Raw genomic sequence first — 25,318 nt, 5'->3', positions numbered from 1 at the left:
TAGAGAAGCTAGCACAGTGAACCCTTATGCATTCAACACCCACACATAGCAGTCATCAACACGTGGCTGCTCTTGTTCCCTCCATATCCCTACCAACTTCCCACTCGTAATTGGCCACTGGGCTATTATGAAGTGGATCTTACAGATACTGTTTATCTGTGAATATTTCAATATATGTCTCTAAGACATGGATTCTTTTAAAAAAATCCCATAGTCATAATAACCATCAGTTCATTTCAGTTCAGTTGCTTAGTCGTGTCCAACTCCGCGACCCCATGAACCCCAGCACGCCAGGCCTCCCTGTCCGTCACCAACTCCCGGAGTCCACCCAAACTCATGTCCATTGAGTTGGTGATGCCATCCAACGATAAATGCTCTTAAAAATTCAGAATAGTTCCTTAATTATATATGGGGCTTGAGGTTTAAGTCAGTGAGTTGGGTGGAAAATCCCTTGTCACCCTCCATGGGCTGCATCCATGACCATGGTTCACGTCATATGGGAAACCAAGGTGGTCAGTTTTCCAACAGGGAAGAAACATCAATGTTCATTTGGTTGCCAATAGGATGAAGTTGCTGGCTTACATTTGATAGCCATCTTGTATGAAAAAATAGATGTTTCTAAATTTATTTCTAAATTTTTTCCATTTCTAATGGAGGCATCATATTCATTTCCTTAAAAGAGACAGATAGTGAACTCATGTCTCCATTGATAGAGCCATCTCTATGGCATAGACCTCTCCTGCCCTTCCCCCCTCTCTCCTCCTTTCTCTTTCCCAACAGGCTGCATTGAATTCTAATATGTTAAAGGAGCTCAGGATGTGGTAGCATTGTCCTCACATGCTGGACTGTGTGATTAAACACGGTGATTCATCACGGTGTGGGATAGAGTGGTCAGAGAAGACATGTTGAGGAGGTAGGGCTGGACATAGGACTTGACATGTGAAGAATGACAGCATTTGTTTAAGGAACAGGAAAACAAGGGCACCCTAAGGAAGGTGAATGACATGAATAAGGAAGTGGAAGTGGGAGTGTTCACAGCAAGTTCATAACCCTGAGGAGGTTGGTGTGGTTAGAGAAGAAGGTGCTTTGGGGGCTGTATTAGGAAATCAGATTGAGTAGGCAGAGGGGTTTCTCTCTGACGTCTTAGAAAGCAGGACCCCAGTGAGGATAACTGAGCAGGAGAGTGATTATCAGTTCATTTCAGTTCTTTTCAGTTGCTCAGTCATGTCTGACTCTTTGTGACCCCATGGACTGCAGCACGCCAGGTTTCCCTGTCCATCACCAACTCCCAGAGCTTACTCAAACTCATGTCCATCGCGTCGCTGACGCCATCCAACCATCTCATCCTCTTTCGTCCCCTTCTCCTCCCACCTTCAATCTTTCCCAGCATCAGAGTCTTTTCCAATGAGTCAGTTCTTCTCATCAGGTGGCCAAAGTATTGGAGTTTCAGCTTTAGCATCAGTCCTTCCAATGAGTATTCAGGACTGATTTCCGTTAGGATGGACTGGTTTGATTTCCTTGCAGTCCAAGGAACTCTTAAGAGTCTTCTCCAACACCACAGTTCAAAAGCATCAATTCTTTGGCACTCAGCTTTCTTTACAGTCCAACTCTCACATCCATACGTGACTACTGGAAAAACCATAGCCTTGGCTAGACGGACCTTTGTTGGTAAAGTAATGTCTCTGCTTTTTATATGCTGTCAAGGTTGGTCATAACTTTCCTTCCAAAGAGTAAGCATCTTTTAATTTCATGGCTGTAATCACCATCTGCAGTGATTTTGGAGCCCTCAAAGATAAAGTCTCTCACTGTTTCCATTGTTTCCCCATCTGTTTGCCATGAAGTGATGAAACCGAATGCTATGATCTTAGTTTTCTGAATGTTGAGTTTTAAGCCAACTTTTTCACTCTCCTCTTTCACTTTCATCAAGAGGCTCTTTAGTTCTTCTTCACTTTCTGCCATAAGGGTGGTGTCATCTGCATATCTGAGGTTATTGATATTTCTCCTGGCAATCTTGATTCCAGCTTGTGCTTCATCCAGCCCAGTGTTTCTCATGATGTACTCTGCATAGAAGTTAAATAAGCAGGGTGACAATATAGAGCCTTGATGTACTCCTTTCCCAATTTGGAACCAGTTTGTTGTTTCATGTCCAGTTCTAACTGTTGCTTCCTGACCTGCATACAGATTTCTCAGGAGGCAGGTCAGGTGGTCTGGTATGCCCATCTCCTTTAGAATTTTTCACAGTTTATTGTGATCCACACAGTCAAAGGCTTTGGCATAGTCAATAAATCAGAAGTAGATGTTTGTCTGGAACTCTCTTGCTTTTTCAATGATCCAGCGGATGTTGGTGATTTAATCTCTGGTTGCTCTGCCTTTTCTAAATCCAGCTTGAACATCTGGAAGTTCATGGTTCATGTCCTGTTGAAGCCTGCCTTGGAGAATTTTGAGCATTACTTTGCTAGCGCGTGTTCAGTTCAGTTCAGTCACTCAGTCGTGTCCGACTCTTTGCGACCCCATGAATTGCAGCACGCCAGGCCTCCCTGTCCATCACCAACTCCCGGAATCCCCCCAAAACCATGTCCATCAAGTCAGTGATGCCATCCAACCATCTCATCCTCTGTCGTCCCCTTCTCCTCTTGCCCCCAATCCTTCCCAGCATCAGGGTCTTTTCCAATGAGTCAACTCTTCGCATGAGGTGGCCAAAGTATTGGAGTTTCAGCTTCAACATCAGATCTTCCAATGAACACCCAGGATTGATCTCTTTTAGGATAGATTGATTGGATCTCCTTGCAGTCCAAGGGACTCTCAAGAGTCTTCTCCAACACCACAGTTCAAAAGCATCAATTCTTCGGCGCTCAGCTTTCTTCACCGTCCATCTCTCACATCCATACATGACCAATGGAAAAACCATAGCCTTGACTAGACGGACTTTTGTTGGCAAAGTAATGTCTCTGCTTTTCAATATGCTATCTAGTTTGGCCATAACCTTCCTTCCAAGGAGTAAGCGTCTTTTAATTTCATGGCTGCAGTCACCATCAACAGTGATTCTGGAGCCCAAAAAAATGAAGTCTGACACTGTTTCCACTGTTTCTCCATCTATTTCCCATGAAGTGGTGGGACCAGATGCCATGATCTTAGTTTTCTGAACGTTGAGCTTTAAGCCAACTTTTTCACTCTCCTCCTTCACCTTCATCAAGAGGCTCTTTAGTTCTTCTTCACTCTCTGCCATAAGGGTGGTGTCATCCGCATATCTGAGGTTATTGATATTTCTCCCAGCAATCTTGATTCCAGCTTGTGTTTCTTCCAGCCCAGCGTTTCTCATGATGTACTCTGCATATGAGTTAAATAATCAGGGTGACAATATACAGCCTTGAAGTACTCCTTTTCCTATTTGGAATCAGTCTGTTGTTCCATGTCCAGTTCTAACTGTTGCTTCCTGACCTGCACACAGGTTTCTCAAGAGACAGGTTAGATGGTCTTGTATTCCCATCTCTTTCAGAATTTTCCACAGTTTATTGTAATCCACACAGTCAAAGGCTTTGGCATAGTCAATAAAGCAGAAATAGATGTTTTTCTGGAACTCTCTTGCTTTTTTGATGATCCAGAGGATATTGGCAATTTGATCTCTGGTTCCTCTGCCTTTTCTAAAACCAGCTTGAACATCTGGAAGTTCATGGTTCACGTATTGCTGAAGCCTGGCTTGGAGAATTTTGAGCATTACTTTACTAGCATGTGATATGAGTGCAATTGTGCAGTAGTTTGAGCATTCTTTGGCATTGCCTTTCTTTGGGATTGGAACGAAAACTGACCTTTTCCAGTCCTGTGGCCACTGCTGAGTTTTCCAAATTTGCTGGCATATCGAGTGCAGCACTTTCACAGCATCACCTTTGAGGGTTTGAAATAGCTCAACTGGAATTCCATCACCTCCACTAGCTTTGTTCGTAGTGATGCTTTCTAAGGCCCACTTGACTTCACATTCCAGGATGTCAAAAACGATAGAATGATCTCTGTTCATTTCCAAGGCTAGCGTGTGAGATGAGTGCAATTGTGCAGTAGTTTGAGCATTCTTTGGCATTGCCTTTCTTTGGGATTGGAATGAGAACTGACCTTTTCTGGTCTTGTGACCACTGCTGAGTTTTCCAAATTTACTGGCATATTGAGTGCTGCACTTTCACAACATCATCTTTTAGGATTTGAAATAGCTCAACTGGAATTCCGTCACCTCCACTAACTTTGTTCGTGGTAATGCTTCCCAAGGCCCACTTGACTTCTCATTCCAGAATGTCTGGCTCTAGGTGAGTGATCACACCATCGTGGTTATCTGGGTCATGAAGATCTTTTTTGTACAGTTCTTCTGTGTATTCAGTTGTGTCCAACTCTGTGCGACCCCATAGACAGCAGCCCACCAGGCTCCGCCGTCCCTGGGATTCTCCAGGCAAGAGTACTGGAGTGGGGTGCCATTGCCTTCTGTGTATTCTTGCCACCTCTTCTTAATATCTTCTGCTTCTGTTAGGTCCATACCATTTCTGTCCTTTATTGTGCCCATCTTTGCATGAAATATTCCCTTAGTATCTCTAATTCTTTTGAAGAGATCTCTAGTTTTTCCCATTCTATTGTTTTCCTCTATTTCTTTGCACTGATCACTGAGGAAGGCTTTCTTATCTCTCCTTGCTATTCTTGGGAACTCTGCATTCAAATGGGTGTATCTTTTCTTTTCTCCTTTGCCTTTTGCTTCTGTTCTTTTCTCAGCTATTTGTAAGGCCTCCTCAGACATCCATTTTGCCTTTTTGAATTTCTTTTTCCTGGGGATGGTCTTGATCCTACACAATGTCACAAACCCCATCCATAGTTCTTCAGGCACTCTGTCTATCAGATATAATCCCTTGAATCTAGTCACTTCTACTGTATAGTCGTAAGGGATTTGTTTTAGGTCATACCCGAATGGTTTAGTGGTTTTCCTTACTTGCTTCAGTTTCAGTCTGAATTTGGTAATAAGGAGTTCATGATCTGGGCCACAGTCAGCTCCTGGTCTTGTTTTTGCTGACTGTATAGAGCTTCTCCATCTTTGGCTGCAAAGAATATAATCAATCCGATTTCGGTAATGACCATCTGGTGTCGTCCATGTGTAGAGTCTTCTCTTGTGTTGTTGGAAGAGGATGTTTGCTATGACCAGTGCGTTCTCCTGGCAAAACTCTGTTAGCCTTTGCCCTGCTTCATTCTGTACTCCAAGGCCAAATTTGCCTGTTACTCTAGATATCTCTTGACTTCCTACTTTTGCATTCCAGTAATATATAGAAAGTAGCATTTAAGGTGGATGGATGTTCTGGCCTGTGAAGTTGATGGGGAGGGAGGAGGCTATGGCCAGATGCTGGCCAGAGAAGAAAGATGCTTTTGTTCCTTGGTGCCCAGTGAAAGAGCCTGAACAAAGATGATTTGCTCTGTGGCTATTGATTTTATTCTTTAAAATGATGTATGTGTGTTTGCATTTTTTAATTTAAAGATAATCTCTGTTGTAGCAAAATTTAAGCATGCAGGTAAACTAAAAGAGAAACATTTGAAAACATCCACCTAGAGGTAATTACTGTTGGTTCCTGTGTTTATCTCCTAGAGTTTAGATTTCCTATGTATATATGAATGTCTTTATAATAAAGGTATCATATTATTTTGTGAACGGTATTATTTGTGAACTGTTTCGTGAACTATTTCACTTAATAGTGTCCTTCTGTATCAATACATAGATTCGTTATAACATTTTTTTTTTCAGATTACAAAAGTATATAGTAAGAGTACTTCTCTGCCTCTCTCCTAGTCCATCTTTCCAGATACGGCTGTGGTTATTGTTTTGGCATATAACCTTCCAGATATTATATATATGTATATATATGATATGGTACATATATGATAATTTACATATATATGATATATACATACATATATGATATGGTGATATATGATAGATACTAGTGTTATAATTTTAATGATAAATAACATTTCAGATGTGGAAATACATATTTCTGGAGATATACTCGAGTCCCTTTTTTGTTTGTTCTTTCCCTTTATGTATATAGATACTATAACTTTTTTGAGGCATGCTTTTTAATAACAACGTTCATAGGGTCCCATTTGTATCTTCAGGATATCTTTCTAAGACTAAGAAGAAACGTTAGGCATTGGGACCCAAATAGGCCTGAGACCTTAGGTTTTCTTAGGTGGATATCTCCTTGAGAAGTTTTGGAAACTATCCTCTCTTTGCACTGACTCCCCCCAGGCTATCATTGAGGAAGCTGAAATTCGATGGACCGAAGTCCAGAAAGAAGTGCATGAGTTTGAAAAAGATATTCTAAAGACCATATCCAAGAAGAAAGGGAGTATTTTGGCCACTCAGAAAGTGATGAAGTACATTGAGGACATGAATCGCCGAAGGGTGAGTTGGCAGGTGGTTAGAGCTTAGAGAGGGGAATACTTTCATAGCAAGATGACATAGAAGTGGTCCACATGAGGCTGCCCCACTCCATTTGATCCACAATAACTGTTGCCCACATATGCATTTTTTGTGTGTGTCCTTCAAAGCATGTGTGTCTTAAAATGCAAGTTTATCAAAGCCAAAATCAAACAGGCAGAATGGATATTCATAGTTATCTCAGATCAGCTTCTTCCTTTTAACGTTCTTGTTTGTTTCAAGATCTGCTGTCTTCTTGAGAAAAGTGGGAGCCTATTTAGTCAGGTGACTACGTAGTGTAGGACAAGTAAACCTTAATTTCTTCGAGTTCCATTAGTGTAAGAATGAGACAAAATGTTCTCTTACTTCCAAAGATTTTGTAGCGTATCAAGCTTTAGATTCTGCAGATAGGTAGTGGTATTAACCCTAACATGTTATATGTAATAAAAAATTATGTAAATTACCAAGAGGATAATAGATCAAGGAATCATAAGATCATTTTGTCAGGAAAGGCCCCTATATCCAACAATATACTCAAGTTATCTTGAATTTAAAAGTAACAGAAAATTTATATAGAGCAGACCCAGTTTCCTCTGCTTTGCTCATAAGCAAGGATACCAGCTTGAATAGACATCAAAGAGTTAAAAATAAGTGACTGATTGTTAGGGCTCAAAGTTTAGTTTTGCAGTCACAGAAGTGCTGATAGGGAAGAAGAAGGACAATGGATTAAAATTTGCTTTTGTTTTTTAGGATAATATGAAGGATAAATTACGTTTGAAAAATGTTTCGCTCAAGGTCCAGAGGAAAAAGTTGCTTTTACAATTGAGGCAGGTATGTGGATTTGTCTTTCTTTCTGTTTTGTTTTTTTTTAAGGTTACTGTAGTGGGTAGAACAACATCCTCCCAAAGATGTCCATGTCCTAATTCATGGAGTCTGTGACTATGTTACTTTACGTGGCATAAAGATTATGCATGTGTGATAAAATCAAGGATGTTGAGGTGGGGAGATTATCTTGGAGTATCTGAGTGGGTCCAGTGTAATCAGAAGAGTCCTTAGGAGAGGGAGGCAGGAGAGTGAGAGACAGAGAAGATGTGGGAATAGAAGCAGAGATCAGAGCGAAGGAAGGGATCAAGAATGAAAGATGCAGACTGCCTGTAGAAGCTGCTAATGGCAAGGAAACAGATTCACCTCTAGAGCCTCCAGAAGGAATGCCACCCTGCCAACTCCTTGGTTTTGATCCAAAGAACTGTTTTGGACTTGTGACCTCATGAGCTGTAAGAGAATATACATACTTCTGTTGTTTCAAACTCCTGCATTTGTGGTCATTTGTTACAGTAGCAATAGGAAACTAATACAGTTTCTATGTTATAAATATGTAATGGAGCTGGCTTGAATTTAAAAGACCTTCATGGGGCTTCCCTGGTGGCTCAGTGGTAAAGAATCCACCTGCCAATGCAAGAGACACAGGTTTGATCCCCGGTCCCGTAACTAAGATTCCATATGCCGCAGAACAACTAACTCACAACTACTGAGCCTGTGCTCTAAAGCCCGGGAACCACAACTGCCGAGCCCAGGTGCCACAACTACTGAAGCCCGTGTGCAAGCCCATGCTCCACAATAAGAGAAGCTACTGCAATCAGAAGCCCGCAAACTGCAACTAGAGAGTAGCCTCTGCTCGCCTCAACTAGAGAAAAACCCACACAACAACAAAGACCCAGCACAGCCAAAAATAAAGAAAGAAAATTATATGTACAAAAAACCCCTCATGACATACTTGTTGACCCTATTGGGGAGTGTGGCCTGGGTGGCACAGTTCGGAGTGTGCTTTGCTGAGTCTTTGAACAGCTGACCCAAAAGGCTCCTGATTAAAGGCAGACATGGCACAGGGCTTGTCGAATGTGGTTACATGATTCCCTCCTCTCTGAGCTGAGTATTTCTGTCATTAACCCAAATGCAGGCACTGATGGCGTGTGCATCAGAGGTGGCCGCTGACAGTGACACAGAATCAGGGAGGAGAATTAATGTCTGGGGCCTGTGGGTTGATTGACTTGGGATCCCAAAAGTCTCAGTGGGTTGGGAGGTAACTAAGGACAAACGTGAGATCCTTCACTTTGATTCCCCCCAAATACCTGCACAGGTCCTGGGTGGCTTAGTCATGGAGCAGCTGATACAGTCAGTTCAGTTGGGGGCCATGCTGTGGCCTAGGCTGCACTCCACAATGCCCTCCGACAAAGGGGTGGTCTCTCTGCCCTCTGTTCTGATGTTCTGAGTAACCCCACCTGGAGCACCGTGTCTCACGGAGCGCTCCATGCTTGAAGGAATCTGCAAACTAGAGCCCGCATAAGAGAGGGAACCGAGAACACATCAGGGGACCTGGGACTCATGGGGCCAAGGAGCAGGGGCCCACGAGGGCTGTAGCTGCTGCCTCCAAGTGCTCTGGCTGCTGTGGAAAGGAACACACCGCTTGGGAGGGTCCCCAGGGTGGAGCCAGGGTAGAGATGTCAGCGAAGGAGAGTTGAGTTCAGTGGAAGAAAGAACATGGCCCCAGCACGTTTTCAAGAACGTGACTCCTGATACCGAGTTCCTGGTTCTCTGGGCTTCCTGCAAGCTCAGGCATCCAGAAACATGAGAGGGGAAGCAGATGGCTGACCTTGAGCCTAAAAGCCATTGCTACCCAGAGAGGACACTGACGGGGTCCTGTCCTCATAGGCTCACAGGGAGAGGTGATGGTGAGAAAAGGCGTAGATGCATAACTGCTAGACGGAGACCACAGAAGCCACGACTAGGAGCCACAGAATCCAGAGACTGAGTGGAGGGAGCGGTTGCCTTCTGGTGTGGAAGATGGGAACAGTTTGAGCTGGAGGATGAGTCAAGTTAGGGCTTAAGGAAATTGTGTTATTCAGGGGGAAGGGGAGAAGATGTCTTTTAGGAGGTATACAGCTTGAATAGCAAGTGGGTGTGGGGAGCAGTCCCGAGTTTGGCTTTTGTGACCACAGACGTGAGATGCGGTAGAGCTGGTGGGACAGGTAAGTGGGGTGAGGGCTAGGGAGGCAACCCAATGCACTGATACACCCCGAGTGCAGAAACGTCATGTGATCAAAGGAAAGGCATTTATGAGCTGCTTATTCTGAGTTTTCCAGGTTAGAAACAACTTTTAATGGCCTCTTCCTTCACAGCCCTGTTTAGGCACCACCTCCTCGGGGAAGCCTCCCCTGATCCCGCCTTCCATTCTTTCCCAGCCTGACTGAGGGGCTTCTGTTTGCGTGCTGCCCCTGTGTGTCCCACGACTCCACGCTGTGACCTGCCCATGAACTGTCATTGAGTGTGGGAGTATTGTATTTACTCAGATCTCTATCCCTAGGGCCTAACACCATGCCTGACACCGACCAGATCCCCAATCCAAGTTTGTAGAATGACTGAATGATGACTGACTTCCAAAAGCTCACCTGAAATTGAATGTATGGCTATACAGAAGCCACAACCTCACATCATTTCTTTTTCTTTTTTGGCCATGTTCTATTCTTTATTATTATTATTTTTTACTGGTGTATAGTTGCTTTACAAGGTTGTGTTAGTTTCTGCTGTACAATGAAGTGAATCAGCTATACGTATACACATATCCCTCCGGCCCCCCTCACCCCATCCCACCCCTCTGGGTCATCACGGAGCACCGAGCTGAGCTCCCGGTGCTGTGCTGCAGTTTCCCACTAGCTGTCTGTCTGACACATGGTAGCGTATGTATGTCGCTCCCAGTCTCCCAGTTCATCCCACCTATCCCTTCCCCCACTGTGTCCACAAGTCCATTCTCTACATCTGCATCTCTATTCCTGCGCTGCAGAAAAGTTCCTCTGTATCATTTTCTTAGGTTTCACACTTACACATTAATATGTATTTGTTTTTGCCTTTCTGACTTGTATCACTCTTCTTTCTGAGCTGTAGAAGGAAGAGGTAGGCGAGGCCCTCCACGACGTTGACTTCCAGCAGCTGAAGATCGAGAATGCTCAGTTTTTAGAGACGATTGAAGCAAGGAATCAAGAGCTGATCCAGATGAAGGTGGCATCTGGAAACACCCTGCAGATCCTTAACGCGTACAAAGTAAGGTCCCAGCTCATGCCCCGGTGCCTGGGGTTTCCCGTACCACAGCGAGGTGCTGGGACATCACTGTGGCTTCACTGAGAGCCTAGGCATCCTACACTCCCCCGTTGCTCTCTGATTTCTCCCGACAAAGCCATATCTCCTAAAATCCCCCAAATGTCTCTATAACCCTGACTGTGTGTTAAAACCAGCTGAGGAGCCTTTTTTTTTTTTTTGAAAGATAGACACTCTAGTTCGACCCTGACCAATTGAATTAGGAGGTGAGAGCCACACATTTTTTTAACTCCCCAGATGATTTTTATGCACTGTGAGTTTTAAGAACCAGCCACGATTAGGGCTCTATTTAATTTAGTCTGTAATAAGCACTTCCCTGGGGCTTCCTTGGTGGCCCAGTGGTAAAGAACCTGCCTGCCAATGCAGAAGACTTGGGCTCGATCCCTGTCTTAACAGGGAAGATACCCTGGAGAAGGAAATGGCAAACCACTCCAGTATTCTTGCCTGGGAAATCCCATGGACAGAGGAGCCTGGTGGGCTACCATCCATGGGATCGTAAGAGAGTCAGACACAACTGAGCAACTAAACAACAATAAGCACTTCCCTGCTTAAAACTCTGCAAAGGAAATCATCTTAATTCCTTATCTACACAGAATTGTTTTTGGTGAGAAAGAGGCAATATTGATAATTAAACAGGGACTATGGGCAGAGCATGGCCTGTTCCTGGCAGACCAGGCGGTCTGGCCACTCTGCTGGCAACTGTCTGATGCAGTGGTCAGCTCACTGTGGGCCCATCTATCCTGCCCACTGGCCTAGGAGACAAGGGTGGTTTTTACAGAAGAACATTTGCAACTGATTTTGATAGAGAACACCCACTTTGACACCCAGTTAAATAAAATTGATTTCTCCCCTAGAAATTTCATTCTTCTCATTTGTAGGCCGGTATTCCAAAATATTATATTTAATTATTTCATTTTATCAATAAAATAATTGTAGCAGTTTGTTTTTTTCTCTTGTTAATATAGTTATACAGTATCCTCAATTTTGCCTCCTGGCCTGCAAAGCCTGAAATATTTCCCATCTAATCTTTTACAGAACAGGGTTGCTGACCCTTGGCCTAGTGCCTCGGTGGCAACAGCAGCTATGGACTTAGGTAGCTCACAAGTAAACTTCATTTGGCCCACATGGTGTCATTTAAAAATGTGAATTCGAATGTGTGTATATTAGGCATATGTTTGTTCAACGTTTTCCTTTTACAAATGAAAAATCTGAGGCTGAAAGAGGGAGAGTAATTGCTGGATTCAAGCCACATGCTGTGACGGAGCTGGGGCTCCTAGTCCAGTGTGAGTCCCACCTTACCCACTGCCTTCCCCCGGCAAAATGTGTGTAGACAAGGTCGTGCTCACATTCTGAAATTCTTGTGTCCAGCTGGAGAGCTGCGAGGTATGTGGTTACATCACACTGGACCTTGATCTGATCCTAAGGAATCAACTAAATGGCCCAGGGCCAGTCTGGTCTTGTGGGGAAAAGCCAGGGCTTTGGAGTGGAGCTACTGGCTATAAAATATTAATATGACAGCCAGGCCCAGGTCTCGAGCTCCAGAACATGCAGTGCAGATTGATGGTGATACCCAAGCAGCTGGAAGACAGGCCGTGGTGGGCAGGATGGGAGCCATTCTGGTCAGAATCCCAGGAGCTAGGGTGCCTGTCAGCCTGTTGAGAATAACAGCAAGCAGATGGTGAAGCTGGGAGCAGACGCCTGTAGGAGACCTAAGGTGACATAGCGAGGAGCTGAGAGAGAAGCAGGTTCACTTTTCTGTATCTCAGTTCTCAGGTCTCCTGCGGAAAGCAGGGCCCAGCCCTGGGGAGTTGTAGAGTGAGGCCTCACCTGGGTTTGAATGGGGACTCCACTGGGAATCATGGGCCAATGCTTCCCCTCTCAGAAGCAGGTTTTTGTGACTACCCACCAGGACAGAGCTTGACTGGTCAGTGATGTGTTCCTAGCACTGAGGACAGTGCCAAAGCAGGTGCTCAGTCAGAATTGTCAAAAAACTGCTAAAAATTCAGGTGTATGTTTATGGATGGATGGGCAGCAGGTTGGATCATTTTCATTTTAATGTCAAACACCCAAGTGTGAGATGTCATTAAATATATGTAGAATGGGACTTCCCTGGAGGTCTAGTAGCTAAGACTCCTTGCTCCCAATGCAGGGACCTGGGATTGATCCCTGGTCAGAGAACTAGATCCCACATGTCGCTGCAGCTAAAGATGAAAGATCCTGCATGCCACATCTAAGACTTAGCACAACCAAATAAATACATATTTTTAAAATCATAAAAAAATATGTCAAATAATTTGCCTCTATTACCAAATATATGAGAACCTATGGCACACGAGGCACAGGGCTAAGTGCTGAGGGTTTAGCCATGATGGAGACAGACAGTGTCTTCTCTTCTGTTAGTTTTATGAGTAAGTTTCAGTCAAGGGAGCCCCTTAGGGCATACCTGGTGGCTCCATGGTAGAGAGTCTGCCTGCCGTTGCAGGAGACGTGGGCTCGATCCCTGGTCTGGGAAGATCTCACCTGTGAGATCTCACGTGCTCACAGTAGCATCCACCTCTTTGTCCAAGTGATGGTGGTCATATGCCAAGTGATGGTGGTGATATGCCAAGTGATGGTGGTCATATGCCATGTGCTCTCCGTGCGTCAGGCGCTGTGCTCAACACTTTACCAGGATTTGTCTGTTAAGCTTTCCTGGTGGCTCAGACAGTAAAGGATCCACCTGCAATGCAGTAGACCCAGGTTTGATCCCTGGGTTGAGAAGATCCCCTAGAGAAGGAAATGGAAACCCACTCCAGTATTCTTGCCTGGAGAATTCCATGGACAGAGGAGCCTGGAGGGCTACAGTCCATGGGATCGTAAAGAGTCGGATACAACTGAGTGACTAAGCACCACAACCCTACAAAGCAGTCAGCCCAAGTCTAGAGAGGTTCTCTTTGTAAGCGGTGTGGGGGGGGGGAGATTTGGGTCCAGGTGTGCCTGGGCACTTTGCAGGTGAGAAGCCTCCCGAGGTCCTCTCCTCCCCTGCCTCTTAGGCACCAGGATTCTGAAAATCTGGAGTCATAAGAAGGACAGACCCAAGTTCCTGGATGGTCCTGCTATTCTTCTGAATAAAGAGTTATCTGTCTCTTTTTCCTATAGTGATTATCTTTGCTCAAGATTTCCTGTGTTGTTATATTGCAGAGCAAGCTACACCACGCCATGGAAATGTCCCTCAATCTGACGAAGGAGTTCTTACTGAGAAAAGAGTTACTTGAAAAAATTGAAAAAGAAACCCTACAAGCAGAGGAGGTAGGTGAGGGTAAAACATGCTCTTTCTGGTGTTTTTCTCCTTCTGTCAACAAGGACTCTGAGTCAGCCACCTTGGTTTTTGTCTAGAAAAGCCTAGATCAGAAAAATCAAAATAGTTCTGGGCCATCAGAGGAGAAGGCTCCCAGTCCATGGTGTTGGCGTTTTAGTTACCGCTGGGTTAGAATCAAGAGTCAGAAATCATCTCATCTAGAAGCCAGAGTCCAAATCACCCTTGAGAATTCCTTAAGTGACTCATAAGGTACCAAATTCAAAGTATAGTGTATTCAACCTGGCAAAAAAATGTACGATGCATGTAATAATGTAACCAATATGAGAAAAAGAACACACAGCAAATTATAACTTTCTATGCAAAGGAGAGAAAGCTTTTTAAACATGGAGCTCTCACTTGGTGTGATGGCTGCTCGGATAGTAGACATGTGACCTCTGTCCTGGTGCACTCCAGGGCCTGTGGTCACCATGCGAACATCTGAGCTCCCTCTGTCTGCATGGGTTGTGTGCTCTCAGTATTTTGCTGAGCACATAGAGCTGAATTCCCGCAAGCTAAATGCACCTGAGATCTTCAAAAGGGACTTTGTGGGGAAGATGGGGGACAATGAACCCTGGACTTGTTTTCAGAAGGCCTGGCATCAGGTTTGGTATTGCCAGTCTTTAGCCTCGAATAAGCCTTTGAAGTACACAGAACTCAGTTTCCGCATCCATGCAAAAGACGTCACAGCCTTTGTTGCGGTGATCAGACAGGGAGCTTTGTCAACCTCTTAAAACCATTAGTCAGTTCAGTTATTACTGTCATTGTCTCAAATGAGTCTGAAGTGTCCCCAACACTGCCAACAACAGTCCCAAAGCCACAGGATTACTACATCTGACTCAGTTTTGCCATGGCGTCCACATTGTATTCTTGGTGGAGAGCCCGAATCCTTTGCAAATAAAAAAAGCCAGTCTCAGTGCAGCATGGCCTGTAACAAAGTCAAAGCAAAGATCTGTGTGTTCTCTCTATGGAGAATTCCTGTGGTCCTTCTTTGTTTGGGTTGATACTTGTTAGATGACAAGTAAAATGTGAGATTATTCTTTAAAAGCCTGGCGTTAACTAGTTAGTATATTTTCATTTTCTTAACTTTAAAAAAAACAGGTCATTTGGGATATAATTCATGTATCAAATAATGTATCAATTTAAAGTGTAGATTTGAGTGGCTTATACTATATTCCCAGAGTTGCATAACCATCACCTTGAGTATTTTAGAACATTTTCATCGCCTCAGAAAGAAACCCCAGACCCACTAGAAGTCCTCCATTTTACCTCACCTCATTCCCACCCGCCAACCACTCACTCACTCACTTTAGTTGCTCAGTCGTGTCTAACTCTTTGTGACTCCATAGACTACAGCACGCCCTGCCTCCCTGTCCATCACCAACTCCCAGACTCCACCCAAACTCATGTCCATCAAGTCAGCGATGGCATCCAACCATCTCATCCTCTGTTGTCCCCTTCTCCGCCTGCCTTCAATCTTTCCCAGCATCAGGGTCTTTTTAACTGAGTCAGCTCTTCGCATCAGGTGGCCAAAGTATTGGAGTTTCAGCTTCAACATCAGTCCTTCCAATGAACACCCAGGACTGATTTCCTTTAAGATGGACTGGTTGGATCTCCTTGCAGTCCAAGGGACTCTCAAGAGTCTTCTCCAACACTACAGTTCAAAAGCATCAATTCTTTGGCGCTCAGCTTTGTTTACAGTCCAACTCTCACATCCATACATGACCAATGGAAAAACCATAGCCTTGACTAGACGGACCTTTGTTGGCAAAGTAATGTCTCTGCTTTTTAATATGCTGTCTAGATTGGTCATAACTTTCCTTCCAAGGAGTAAGCGTCTTTTAATTTCATGGCTGCAATCACCATCTGCAGTGATTTTGGAGCCCCCCAAAAATAAAGTCAGCCACTGTTTCCATTGTTTCCCCATCTATTTGCCGTGAAGTGATGGGACCAGATGCCATGATCTTAGTTTCCTGAATGTTGAGCTTTAAACCAACTTTTTCACTCTCTTCTTTCACTTTCATCAAGAGGCTCTTTAGTTCTTCTTCACTTTCTGCCATAAGGGTGGTGTCATCTGCATATCTGAGGTTATTGATATTTCTCCTGGCAATCTTGATTCCAGCTTGTGCTTCATCCAGCCCAGCGTTTCTCATGATGTACTCTGCATAGAAGTTAAATAAGCAGGGTGACAATATACAGCCTTGATGTACTCCTTTACTGATTTGGAACCAGTCTGTTGTTTCATGTCCAGTTCTAACTGTTGCTTTCTGACCTGCATATAGTTTTCTCAAGAGGCAGGTCAGGTGGTCTGGTGGTACCATCTCCTTTAGAATCTTCCACAGTTTATTGTGATCCACACAGTCAAAGGCTTTGGCATAGTCAATAAAGCAGAAATAGATGTTTTTCTGGAACTCTCTTGCTTTTTCAATGATCCAGCAGGTGTTGGCAATTTGATCTCTGGTTCCTCTGCCTTTTAAAACCAGCTTGAACATCTGGAAGTTCACAGTTCACATATTGCTGAAGCCTGGCTTGGAGAATTTTGTGCATTACTTTGCTAGTGTGTGAGATGAGTGCAATTGTGCGGTAGTTTGAGCATTCTCTGGCGTTGCTTTTCTTAGGGATTGGAATGAAAACTGACCTTTTCCGGTCTTGTGACCACTGCTGAGTTTTTCAAATTTGCTGGCATATTGAGTGCAGCACTTTCACAGCATCATCTTTTAGGATTTGAAATAGCTCAACTGGAATTCCACGTCACCTCTACTAGCTTTGTTTGTAGTGATGCTTCCTAAGACCCACTTGACTTCACATTCCAGGATGTCTGGCTCTAGGTGAGTGATCACACCATCGTGATTATCTGGATCATGAAGATCTTTTTGTACAGTTCTTCTGTGTATTCTTGCCACCTCTTCTTAATATCTTCTGCTTCAGTTAGGCAACCACAGGTGACTGCTAATCAGCTTCGTGTCTCTGTCAATTGGCCTTTTCTCATAGGGTCTTCCCAGGTGGCTCTAGTGGTAAAGAACCTGCCTGCCAATGCAGGACATGTAAGAGACGTGGGTTCGGTCCTTGGGTTGGGAAGATCCCCTGGTGGAGGGCATGGCAACCCACTCCAGTATTCTTGCCTGGAAAATCCCTTGGACAGAGGAGCCTGGTGAGCTACAGTCCATTGGGTCGCAAAGAGTCGGACACAATTGGAGAGACTTAGCATGCACGCGTGCTGCATTGCAGACATACTCTTTACCACTGAGCCACCAGGAAAGCCCTATATATATGGTACCTCTATGTTTAACATTTATAGAAACTGCCAAGCTGTTTTGCAAACCGGCTGTACCATTTTACATTCCCATCAAAAATGTATGTGTGAGGGTTCCAATTTCTGTACATCTTCACCAGCACTTGTTATTTTCAGGTGCTTTTTCAATGCTTTGCAATAGGTGGGAAGTGGTATTGATTTGAATTTCTTTATGACTAATGACATTGAGCATCTTTTCATATGCTTTTTGGCTACATGTCTGTCTTTTTTGGAAAACTGTCTATTCAAGGCCTTTGCCCAGTTTTTTTTTTTTTTTTTTTTAATTTATTTTTGGCTGCACTGGCTCTTTGTTGTTGCATGGGCTTTCTCTGGTTGTGGCGAGTGTGGGTTACTCTTCATGGATTTCTAATTGCAATGGCTTCTCTTGTTACAGAGCATAGGCTCTAGGTGCACGGGCTTCAGTAGCTTCCACATGTGGGCTCAGTAGTTGCTGCTTATGGACTCTAGAGCACAGGCTCAGTAGTTGTGGTGCATGAGCTTAGTTTCCCCTTAGCATATGGAATCTTCCCAAACCAGGGATCAACCCCCTGTCCCCTGCATTGGCAGGCGGATTCTTATCCACTGTACCACCAGGGAAGTCCCCTCCTTGAGTTTCTTTATCATCTTCATGATAGCTGCTTTGAAGACTTTGCCAAGCCCTTCTTCTAGATTCTCTGAAAAGCAGTTTATGTTGCCTGTTTTTATCCCTGTGTGGATCACACTTCCTTATTTCTTTCCCATCTCTTAATTTTTCATGCAAACTGGACATTTTAGATAATATATTTTAGCAACACTGATCTTGGTTGTTATTGTTTTTGCTTGTTGTTTAGTGATTTGGCTGCACTATTCGGTAAAGTCTTTCTCTCCTGCTGTTAGTAGCCTCTGATGTGGCTCCTCAGAGAGTACAGCCTTACTCATGGATTCTATCTCCCTGACAACCAGGGTGATTTCAGCTGAGTTCTCTTTGACTCCTCCATCTTCCAGCTAAACCTCTCGCTGTTCTGCCTCTATTGGTACCACACCTAGCTGTTAGCCTCCATTCATTACTAGCTGATGGCTCTACTGCCTTAACACCCTGAGACATTAATTGTTCCACGTTCTTGATCTAATTAAAATCAGGCCCGATTACCGGGGCAAAGCATTGCCAGTCATTGAGGCTTGCTCTAACCCCATATTTGTTGTTTCGACTCTTTGCGACCCCATGGGCTGCAGAACGCCAAGCTTCCCTGTCCTTTACTATCTCCTGGAATTTGCTCAAACTCATGTCGGTTGAGTCAGTGATGCTATCCAACCGTCTCATCCTCTGTCGCCCCCTTCTCCTCCTGCTCTCAATCTTTCCCAGCATCAGGGTCTTTTCCAATGAGTCAGCTCTTCGTATCAGGTGGCCAAATTATTGGAGCTTCAGCATCAGTCCTTCCAATGAATATTCAGGGTTGATTCCTCTTGGAATGACAGACTTGATCTCCTTGAGTCCAAGGGACTCTCAGGAAGGCTCTTCTTAATTGTCTCTTTCTCTGGTTAAGTTAAAGATCTAACTGATTTACTTTTTGCTTGTTGCTACTACTATGGAACTATCAGATTGATCTTAACCGCTCACCCCAAAGATCTCCACTGTTTCCCACAAAGTCCTTAGGCATGATATCCCCACCACTCTTCCAAGTAAAGTTCATTTCTTAGGCCGCATTCCGGAGCTCTTTGTTTTACAGCCTCTCCTCTGCACCACTGCACTGGAGCTGCACATGGAAACAGTAGCCTGCCTTTCCTGTAGTTTCACCCTGCTCTTCAAGTGGGGTGCTGGGAGATTGCAGTCCCTGCACTTCTGAACATATCCCTCATAGCTAGTACCTAATGCTTTAGTTCTTACTTCATTATATTTCATCTCAGGTATTCTCTAATCATCATTCGCACACGAGTGTCCACTGATGGTTCTGAAAATATTTTTAGGTCTCCCCACAGCTGTGTGTCATGCTAGACAGATAGTAGGTATGCACTGAACACTTCCTGACAAATTTTTACTGTATTCTGAAAACAAGTTAATAAAAAATTAATTTTATTAGGTTGCCTTAAACTTAGTTAAAATAGCACTTCTCAAACCAGAAGGAGACAATCTATAACTGGGGATCTTGTTACAAGCAGATTCTGATTAGATAGGTGGCCTGAGACTCTGCATTTTCACCCAGTTCCCAGGTGATGCCAGTGTCAAAAGATAGTGATTCTTTTGTGAAGCAAGGAATCAAAATCACATACTAGGTTAGCAAGAGTCAACATCATAAGAATGTTAGTTCTATTTAAGTTGATCTGTGAAATAACAGTATTCCAATTAAAATAACAAAAGTTTTTGAAAGGCTTAAATAAACTGACTCAAAAATTCTTTTGGAAAAATAAGAAAATTAAAATTCTTAATAAGGAGGGGACTAGCCCTCCTAGATACTGAAACATGTCATGAGGTTACAGTATTTAAAACAGGACCATGAAAAAAAAAGAAAAAGACCATGAATAGACTAGAAGATCAAAGAAAAAATATAAGCCAATTGATATAAGTATCCATTAATATCGATACATTTAGTTTATGATAAAAGTGGCATTGTAATAAAAGACAACAGATTATTCAGTTAGTAACAATTAACTTGGAACTTATATGTAATGGTGAAATTAATCCAGTCATATCATAAATTTAAATGCAAATAATAAAGCCATTAGAGTCCTAAATTTATATAGTGGGAACATTTTTATTATGATCTTGGAATGGGGAAGACATTTAAAATGTAAAGCCCATAAACCATGAAATCAGTAAAGTCAACTATATAAAAATAAAAATTTTTCCGCATGACAGAAACCATCGTAAGTAAGGCCAAAAGATAAGTAACTGGGAAAATGTTGTATCTAACATCACAAGGAGCTAATTTTCTTAAAACATAAATGCATTTTAGAAATTAATAGGAAAAATCTAACAAAAAGTAGGAAAAATAGGCCAAAGACTTAAACAGTTTACAAAAAAGCTAAAAAATCTCAAACATATGAAAAATGTTCCACTTTACCCATAAGGGTCAGAAAAAGTAAAGCTATAATGAGGTGGCATTTTTCCTCCAATAAACTAACAAAGATGAAATAATAGTAAGATTGTGTTGAGAGAACAGGGAAAACAGGCAATCTCAAACATTGCTGCAGAAGTGTGTTGGCTTGAGCATTATAATAGAAGGCAAGTTAACACCATAAATTGTGTACACTCACATGCTTAGGGCAGAGTTTCTCAGCCTAGACACTACCAACATTTTGGGTCAGATAATTCTTTGTTGTGGGGTCTGTCCTGTGCATGGTAGGGTGTTCAGTAGCATCCCTGACCTCAGCCTACTAGATGCCAGTAGCACTCCCCTAACTGTGACAAACAAAAATGTCTCCAGGCATTACCAAATGTCTCCTGCGGGCAAATAGCTTCTGGTTGAGAACCACTGCCGTAGAATAAGCAATTTCACTTTCAGTAGCTTATCCTACTGATATATTTGCATTTTTATAAAATGATGTATACCCAGTAGATTTGTAATCACAGAACTGTTTGTTGTAACGAGAGATGGAGAAGCTAAGTGACTGTGGGTGGGGACTTGTTAAATTATGGTACATCCATACAATGGAAAATTATGCAGCTGTTTAAAAAGAGTAAATTCTTTATGTGCTGATACCGAAGATTTTTCAAGATTTATTGAGGGGGAGAAAAAAGTTGGATAAATAAAAGTGAATAGAGATCCCCATAAAGCAGCCTATCGGGAGCGGTGCACTCTGGAGTGGGTGCTCCTAGATCTCACTTGTTTAATCAAAGAAGAAAACCTTCCTTTGCTTTCGAAGTGAATGTGTTCTCCTTCTATTGGCTCCAACAACCCCAGGCAGGAGGACCTCTGTTGGGGCCCCATTCAAAAAGCTCAGCAAAGGTGCCTAGGATAAGGAGCTCTCAGAACTGGAAGATCCAGTCCTCTTTCTTCCTGTCCTACAAAACCACCACAAAGGTTTGGGATTTTGGAATGGGTGATGGTGACTTCATGGCTTCTTCCGCTTCTCAAGTGTGATGATCCCAGAGATTATCTTGTACAGAGATTGCACCTACCAGCTTCCCTACTTGGAGAGAAACCAGTGTGGAAATGGAGCAGCAGAAGTGCCTCTTCTAGGATCTAGAAGAGATCTAAGCTGATGCTTCTGGAGAAATCTCTTAGAGATAGAAGCCGGCAGAGTTGAGACTGTATACCCAGATGGAGACCAGCTTCATGACAGATGAACTTCTTCACTGCAGAATGTCTCCCCTGGAATGTTGCTGTTCATAGGGAGCAGACTTGGATCTATTTACCAATTACCTGGAGATTTGCTTGAGAAGCTTCTGAGTCTCCGTTTTAAGATGGAGGAGAACAGAAAAGGAGTAATCTTTAAGGAAGACTGATCAACAAGCACTAGTATATTATTGCTGTGCTGTGCTTAGTCGCTCAGTTGTGTCTGACTCTTTGCAACACCATGGACTATAGCCCGCCAGGCAAGAATACTGGAGTGGGTTGCCATGCCCTCCTCCAGGAGATTTTTCCATCCCAGGGGTCGAACCCAGGTCTCCCTCATTGCAGGCAGATTCTTAACCGTCTAGCCATCAGGGAAGCCCAAGGATACTGGAGTGGATAGCCTATCCCTTCTTCGGGAGAACTTCCCGACACAGGAATCGGGCCAGGATCTCCTGCATTGCAGGTGGATTCTTTTACCAGCTGGGCCCCTGGGGAAGCCCAGTATATTATTGAGGCCAATAAATGCCTCCTTGGTCCCTAGGGCAGGTGAAACAGCGCCATCCACTGGCCGATTCCCCACACCACAAGATATCTTCAGGGGGCACATTTGCTGAGTTTATTATTTCAAAGTATCCCAGAGGCAGTGATCCCAGATTTAATATGAGGCTCCCCCAGAGAGGCCAGTTCCTTTCAGGAGAATTTTGTATATTCTAATTTTGTTTTCCCCTAGATTTATACTTATTGTACTAAAGCCAAGTTAATTCCAAAAAGGGAAGGGGTTCTTTGGCTATTGCCTTACTCATGCAGCATACATTTTCATTGTTCCTTCCTCTTTCTGGTCCTCATCGGCTTGCAGACATGTTTATATTGCTTTGTATGATCATTATTCTTAAAATTTACTGAGTGCTACTGTGTACCATACCCTGTGCTAAGAGCTAACAGCCACTTAAGGGTTTCATTGGATTCTCATAACTGCTATGTAGGTTATCTGATTAGTCTTGTTTTCTAGATGAGGAAACTGAGGCTCAAAGCAGATATTCATAACCACCTACTTTAACATTGAGAAAGTCTGGAATTTGTAGCAGGTGTTTGAGAGTGACAAAATTTGTGAGATTTCTGTGCAAATCACTTAATATTTCTGAGTCTCGGATCGTGATTCCTTCCTACCTCCTGGGATCATTGAGAACTGAAAGGAGTTGTGTATGTGAAGGTGCTTGATAAACTGTAGGCTTTATTATGGTTCTAAACAATGATTTATATCTCTTCATTAATAATCTTCCTGTTGTATTAAAAAAAAAGTGAATAGAATTGGCTACTCTTTGGTCAAAAAAGGTAAATATAGAGATTTCTATCCATGCAAACATATCAAGATTGCCAGGAGAAATATCAGTAACCTCAGATATGCAGATGACACCACCCTTATGGCAGAAAGTGAAGAAGAGCTAAAGAGCCTCTTGATGAAAGTGAAAGAGGAGAGTGAAAAAGTTGGCTTAAAACTCAACATTCAGAAAACTAAGATCATGGCATCTGGTCCCATCACTTCATGGCAAATAGATGGGGAAACAATGGAAACAGTGACAGACTCTTTTTGGGGGGGGGGCTCCAAAATCACTGCAGATGGTGACTGCAGCCCTGAAATTAAAAGACGCTTACTCTTTGGAAGAAAAGCTATGATCAACCTCGACAGCATATTAAAAAGCAGAGACATTACTTTGCCGATAAAGGTCCGTCTAGTCAAGTCTATGGTTTTTCCAGTAGTCATATATGAATGTGAGAGTTGGACTGTAAAGAAAGCTGAGCGCCAAAGAATTGATGTTTTTGAACTGTGGTGTTGGAGAAGACTCTTGAGAGTTCCTTGGACTGCAAGGAGATCCAACCAGTCCATCCTAAAGGAAATCAGTTCTAAATATTCACTGGATGCTGAAGCTGAATCTCCAATACTTTGGCTACCTGATGCGAAGAACTGACTCATTGGAAAAGACCCTGATGCTGGGAAAGATTGAAGGTGGGAGGAGAAGGTAATGACAGAGGATGAGATCGTTGGATGGCATCACCGACTCAATGGACATGAGTTTGAGCAAACTCTGGGAGTTGGTGACGGACAGGGAAGCCTGGAGTGCTGCAGTCCATGGGGTCGCAAAGATTCGTACATGACTAAGCGACAGAACTGAACCGAGAGATTTCTAGAAGGATGCTGCTGCTGCTGCTGCTAAGTCGCTTCAGTCGTGTCCGACTCTGTGTGACCCCATAGACGGCAGCCCACCAGGCTTCCCCGTCCCTGGGATTCTCCAGGCAAGGACACTGGAGTGGGTTGCCATTTCCTTCTCCTCTAGAAGGATGAAGGAAACCTAAAAGCAGTAATACTTCTTAGAAGGGGATCTGTGTGGCTGGGGACAGGGGTAGGATGGGAGCTTGTCACTGTGTACTTTTATACCATTTGGATTGAATGTATTGCCTATTCAAAACAATTGTTAAAAGGACAATGCTAACTCAAAATCCACTCAAGAAAAGGACTAGCTAATTTTACTGTATAATAATTAAAAAAAATAAAATTTAAAAAGACAGATTCCTTAAAAAAACTGAATAACCATATGATCCAGCAAGTTGTCTTCCAGGTATATACCCCAAATAATTTGGAAGCAGGAACTTGAACAACAGGTATTTGTACACCCAGGTTTGTAGTAGCATTATTTACAATAGCCAAAATGTAGAAGCAGTTCAAGTGTCCATTGACAGATGGATGAATAACCAAAATGAGCTGTACATACATGTAACAGAATTTTATTCATCCTTAGAAAGGAAAAAAAATTTGACATGCTACAAAATGGATGAACTCTGAAGACATTCATGCTAAGTGAAATTAGACAGTCATGCAAGAGCAACTATTCTATGATTCCACTTACATCTATAGTAGTCAGATTCATAGAGATGGGGGGGGAAGGAGTCCCCTAGCAGTCCAGGGAACTAAGCTCACTTAAGCCACACAGTGAGACCAAAAAAAATTTTTTTTAATTCATAGACACATAAAATAGAATGGTAGTTGTCAGGGCCTGTTGGGGAAGCGTATGGGAAGTTAGTGTTTAATAGATACCGAGGTTCAGTTGGGGAAATGAAAAACTTCTGCAGACAGATGGTGATGAAGACTGCAAAACAATTCGAGTATACTGAATGCCACAGAGCTGTGCATTTGAAAATGATTAAAACGGGAAATTTTATGTTATGTATATTTTGCAAAAAAAAAAGCCCCTAAGGAATCAAAAGTAAAGCACATTCCTTAATAAAGGAAGGAAAGGAAGGGAGGAAGAAAGACTGTGTAGACGGCACTTAGTGTTTCTAACCTGGACAAACATGTCAGAATCTGTAAAGAGTCAAAATCTTGTGATTTCACCCACTCCTTTGAAAATGTAAACGTTATTTTCAGAACTACACTGAAAGTAGGGGGAGTTGCCAGGGCCAGTAAGTCCCAGGAGGCTGGAACTGCCAAGGGAGCCCCACGGTCTAATTTACCCCTTCCGCCACCCAGGACCGGGCCAAAGCCCTGGCTCTGAACAAGCAGCTCCGGAAGCAGCTGTCTGAGTTCCGGGCTCCACAGGTGATGATGTACGTCCGGGAGAAGATCCGCAGCGCGGACCTGGAGAAGACCCTCAGGATGTGGGAGAGGAAAGTGGAGATCGCAGAGGTGAGTCCCAAGACCCCCCAGTGTCTTATGCACTGCGCCCCCCAATCTTTTGTTTAGGCTTTTGTTTTCTGAGCTAAGAATGCAGGCATTTGGATGTGTAATGTCTGTGAGAAATCTCAGCCATTGCTTCAACACTTATACCAAAATAAAAGATGGCTTTTAAAAAATTTCTTTC

The 25,318-nt window shown here is 43.3% G+C and overlaps 1 protein-coding gene across 3 annotated transcripts in view; it reads left to right on the top strand.

Annotated features, from left to right (window-relative positions):
* The window catches only part of CFAP263 (cilia and flagella associated protein 263), a 32,061-nt gene that overhangs the window by 5,762 nt on the left and 981 nt on the right, over nt 1-25,318 (top strand). For all 3 annotated transcript variants that reach the window (XM_081511744.1, XM_081511742.1, XM_081511743.1), the window contains 5 exons: nt 6,266-6,421; nt 7,187-7,267; nt 10,376-10,531; nt 13,766-13,873; nt 24,988-25,143. In XM_081511744.1, the coding sequence (XP_081367870.1) occupies nt 6,266-6,421; nt 7,187-7,267; nt 10,376-10,531; nt 13,766-13,873; nt 24,988-25,143 (657 nt within the window). The remainder of the gene's footprint in view (nt 1-6,265; nt 6,422-7,186; nt 7,268-10,375; nt 10,532-13,765; nt 13,874-24,987; nt 25,144-25,318) is intronic.

Source organism: Giraffa tippelskirchi, chromosome 7 (genome assembly GCF_054371585.1).
Source record: "Giraffa tippelskirchi isolate mGirTip1 chromosome 7, T2T-mGirTip1v1.2.pri, whole genome shotgun sequence".
Classification (NCBI taxonomy): Eukaryota; Metazoa; Chordata; class Mammalia; order Artiodactyla; family Giraffidae; genus Giraffa; species Giraffa tippelskirchi.
The sequence above is the reverse complement of the archived record's forward strand: the minus strand, read 5'-3'. Positions and strand labels throughout refer to the sequence as shown.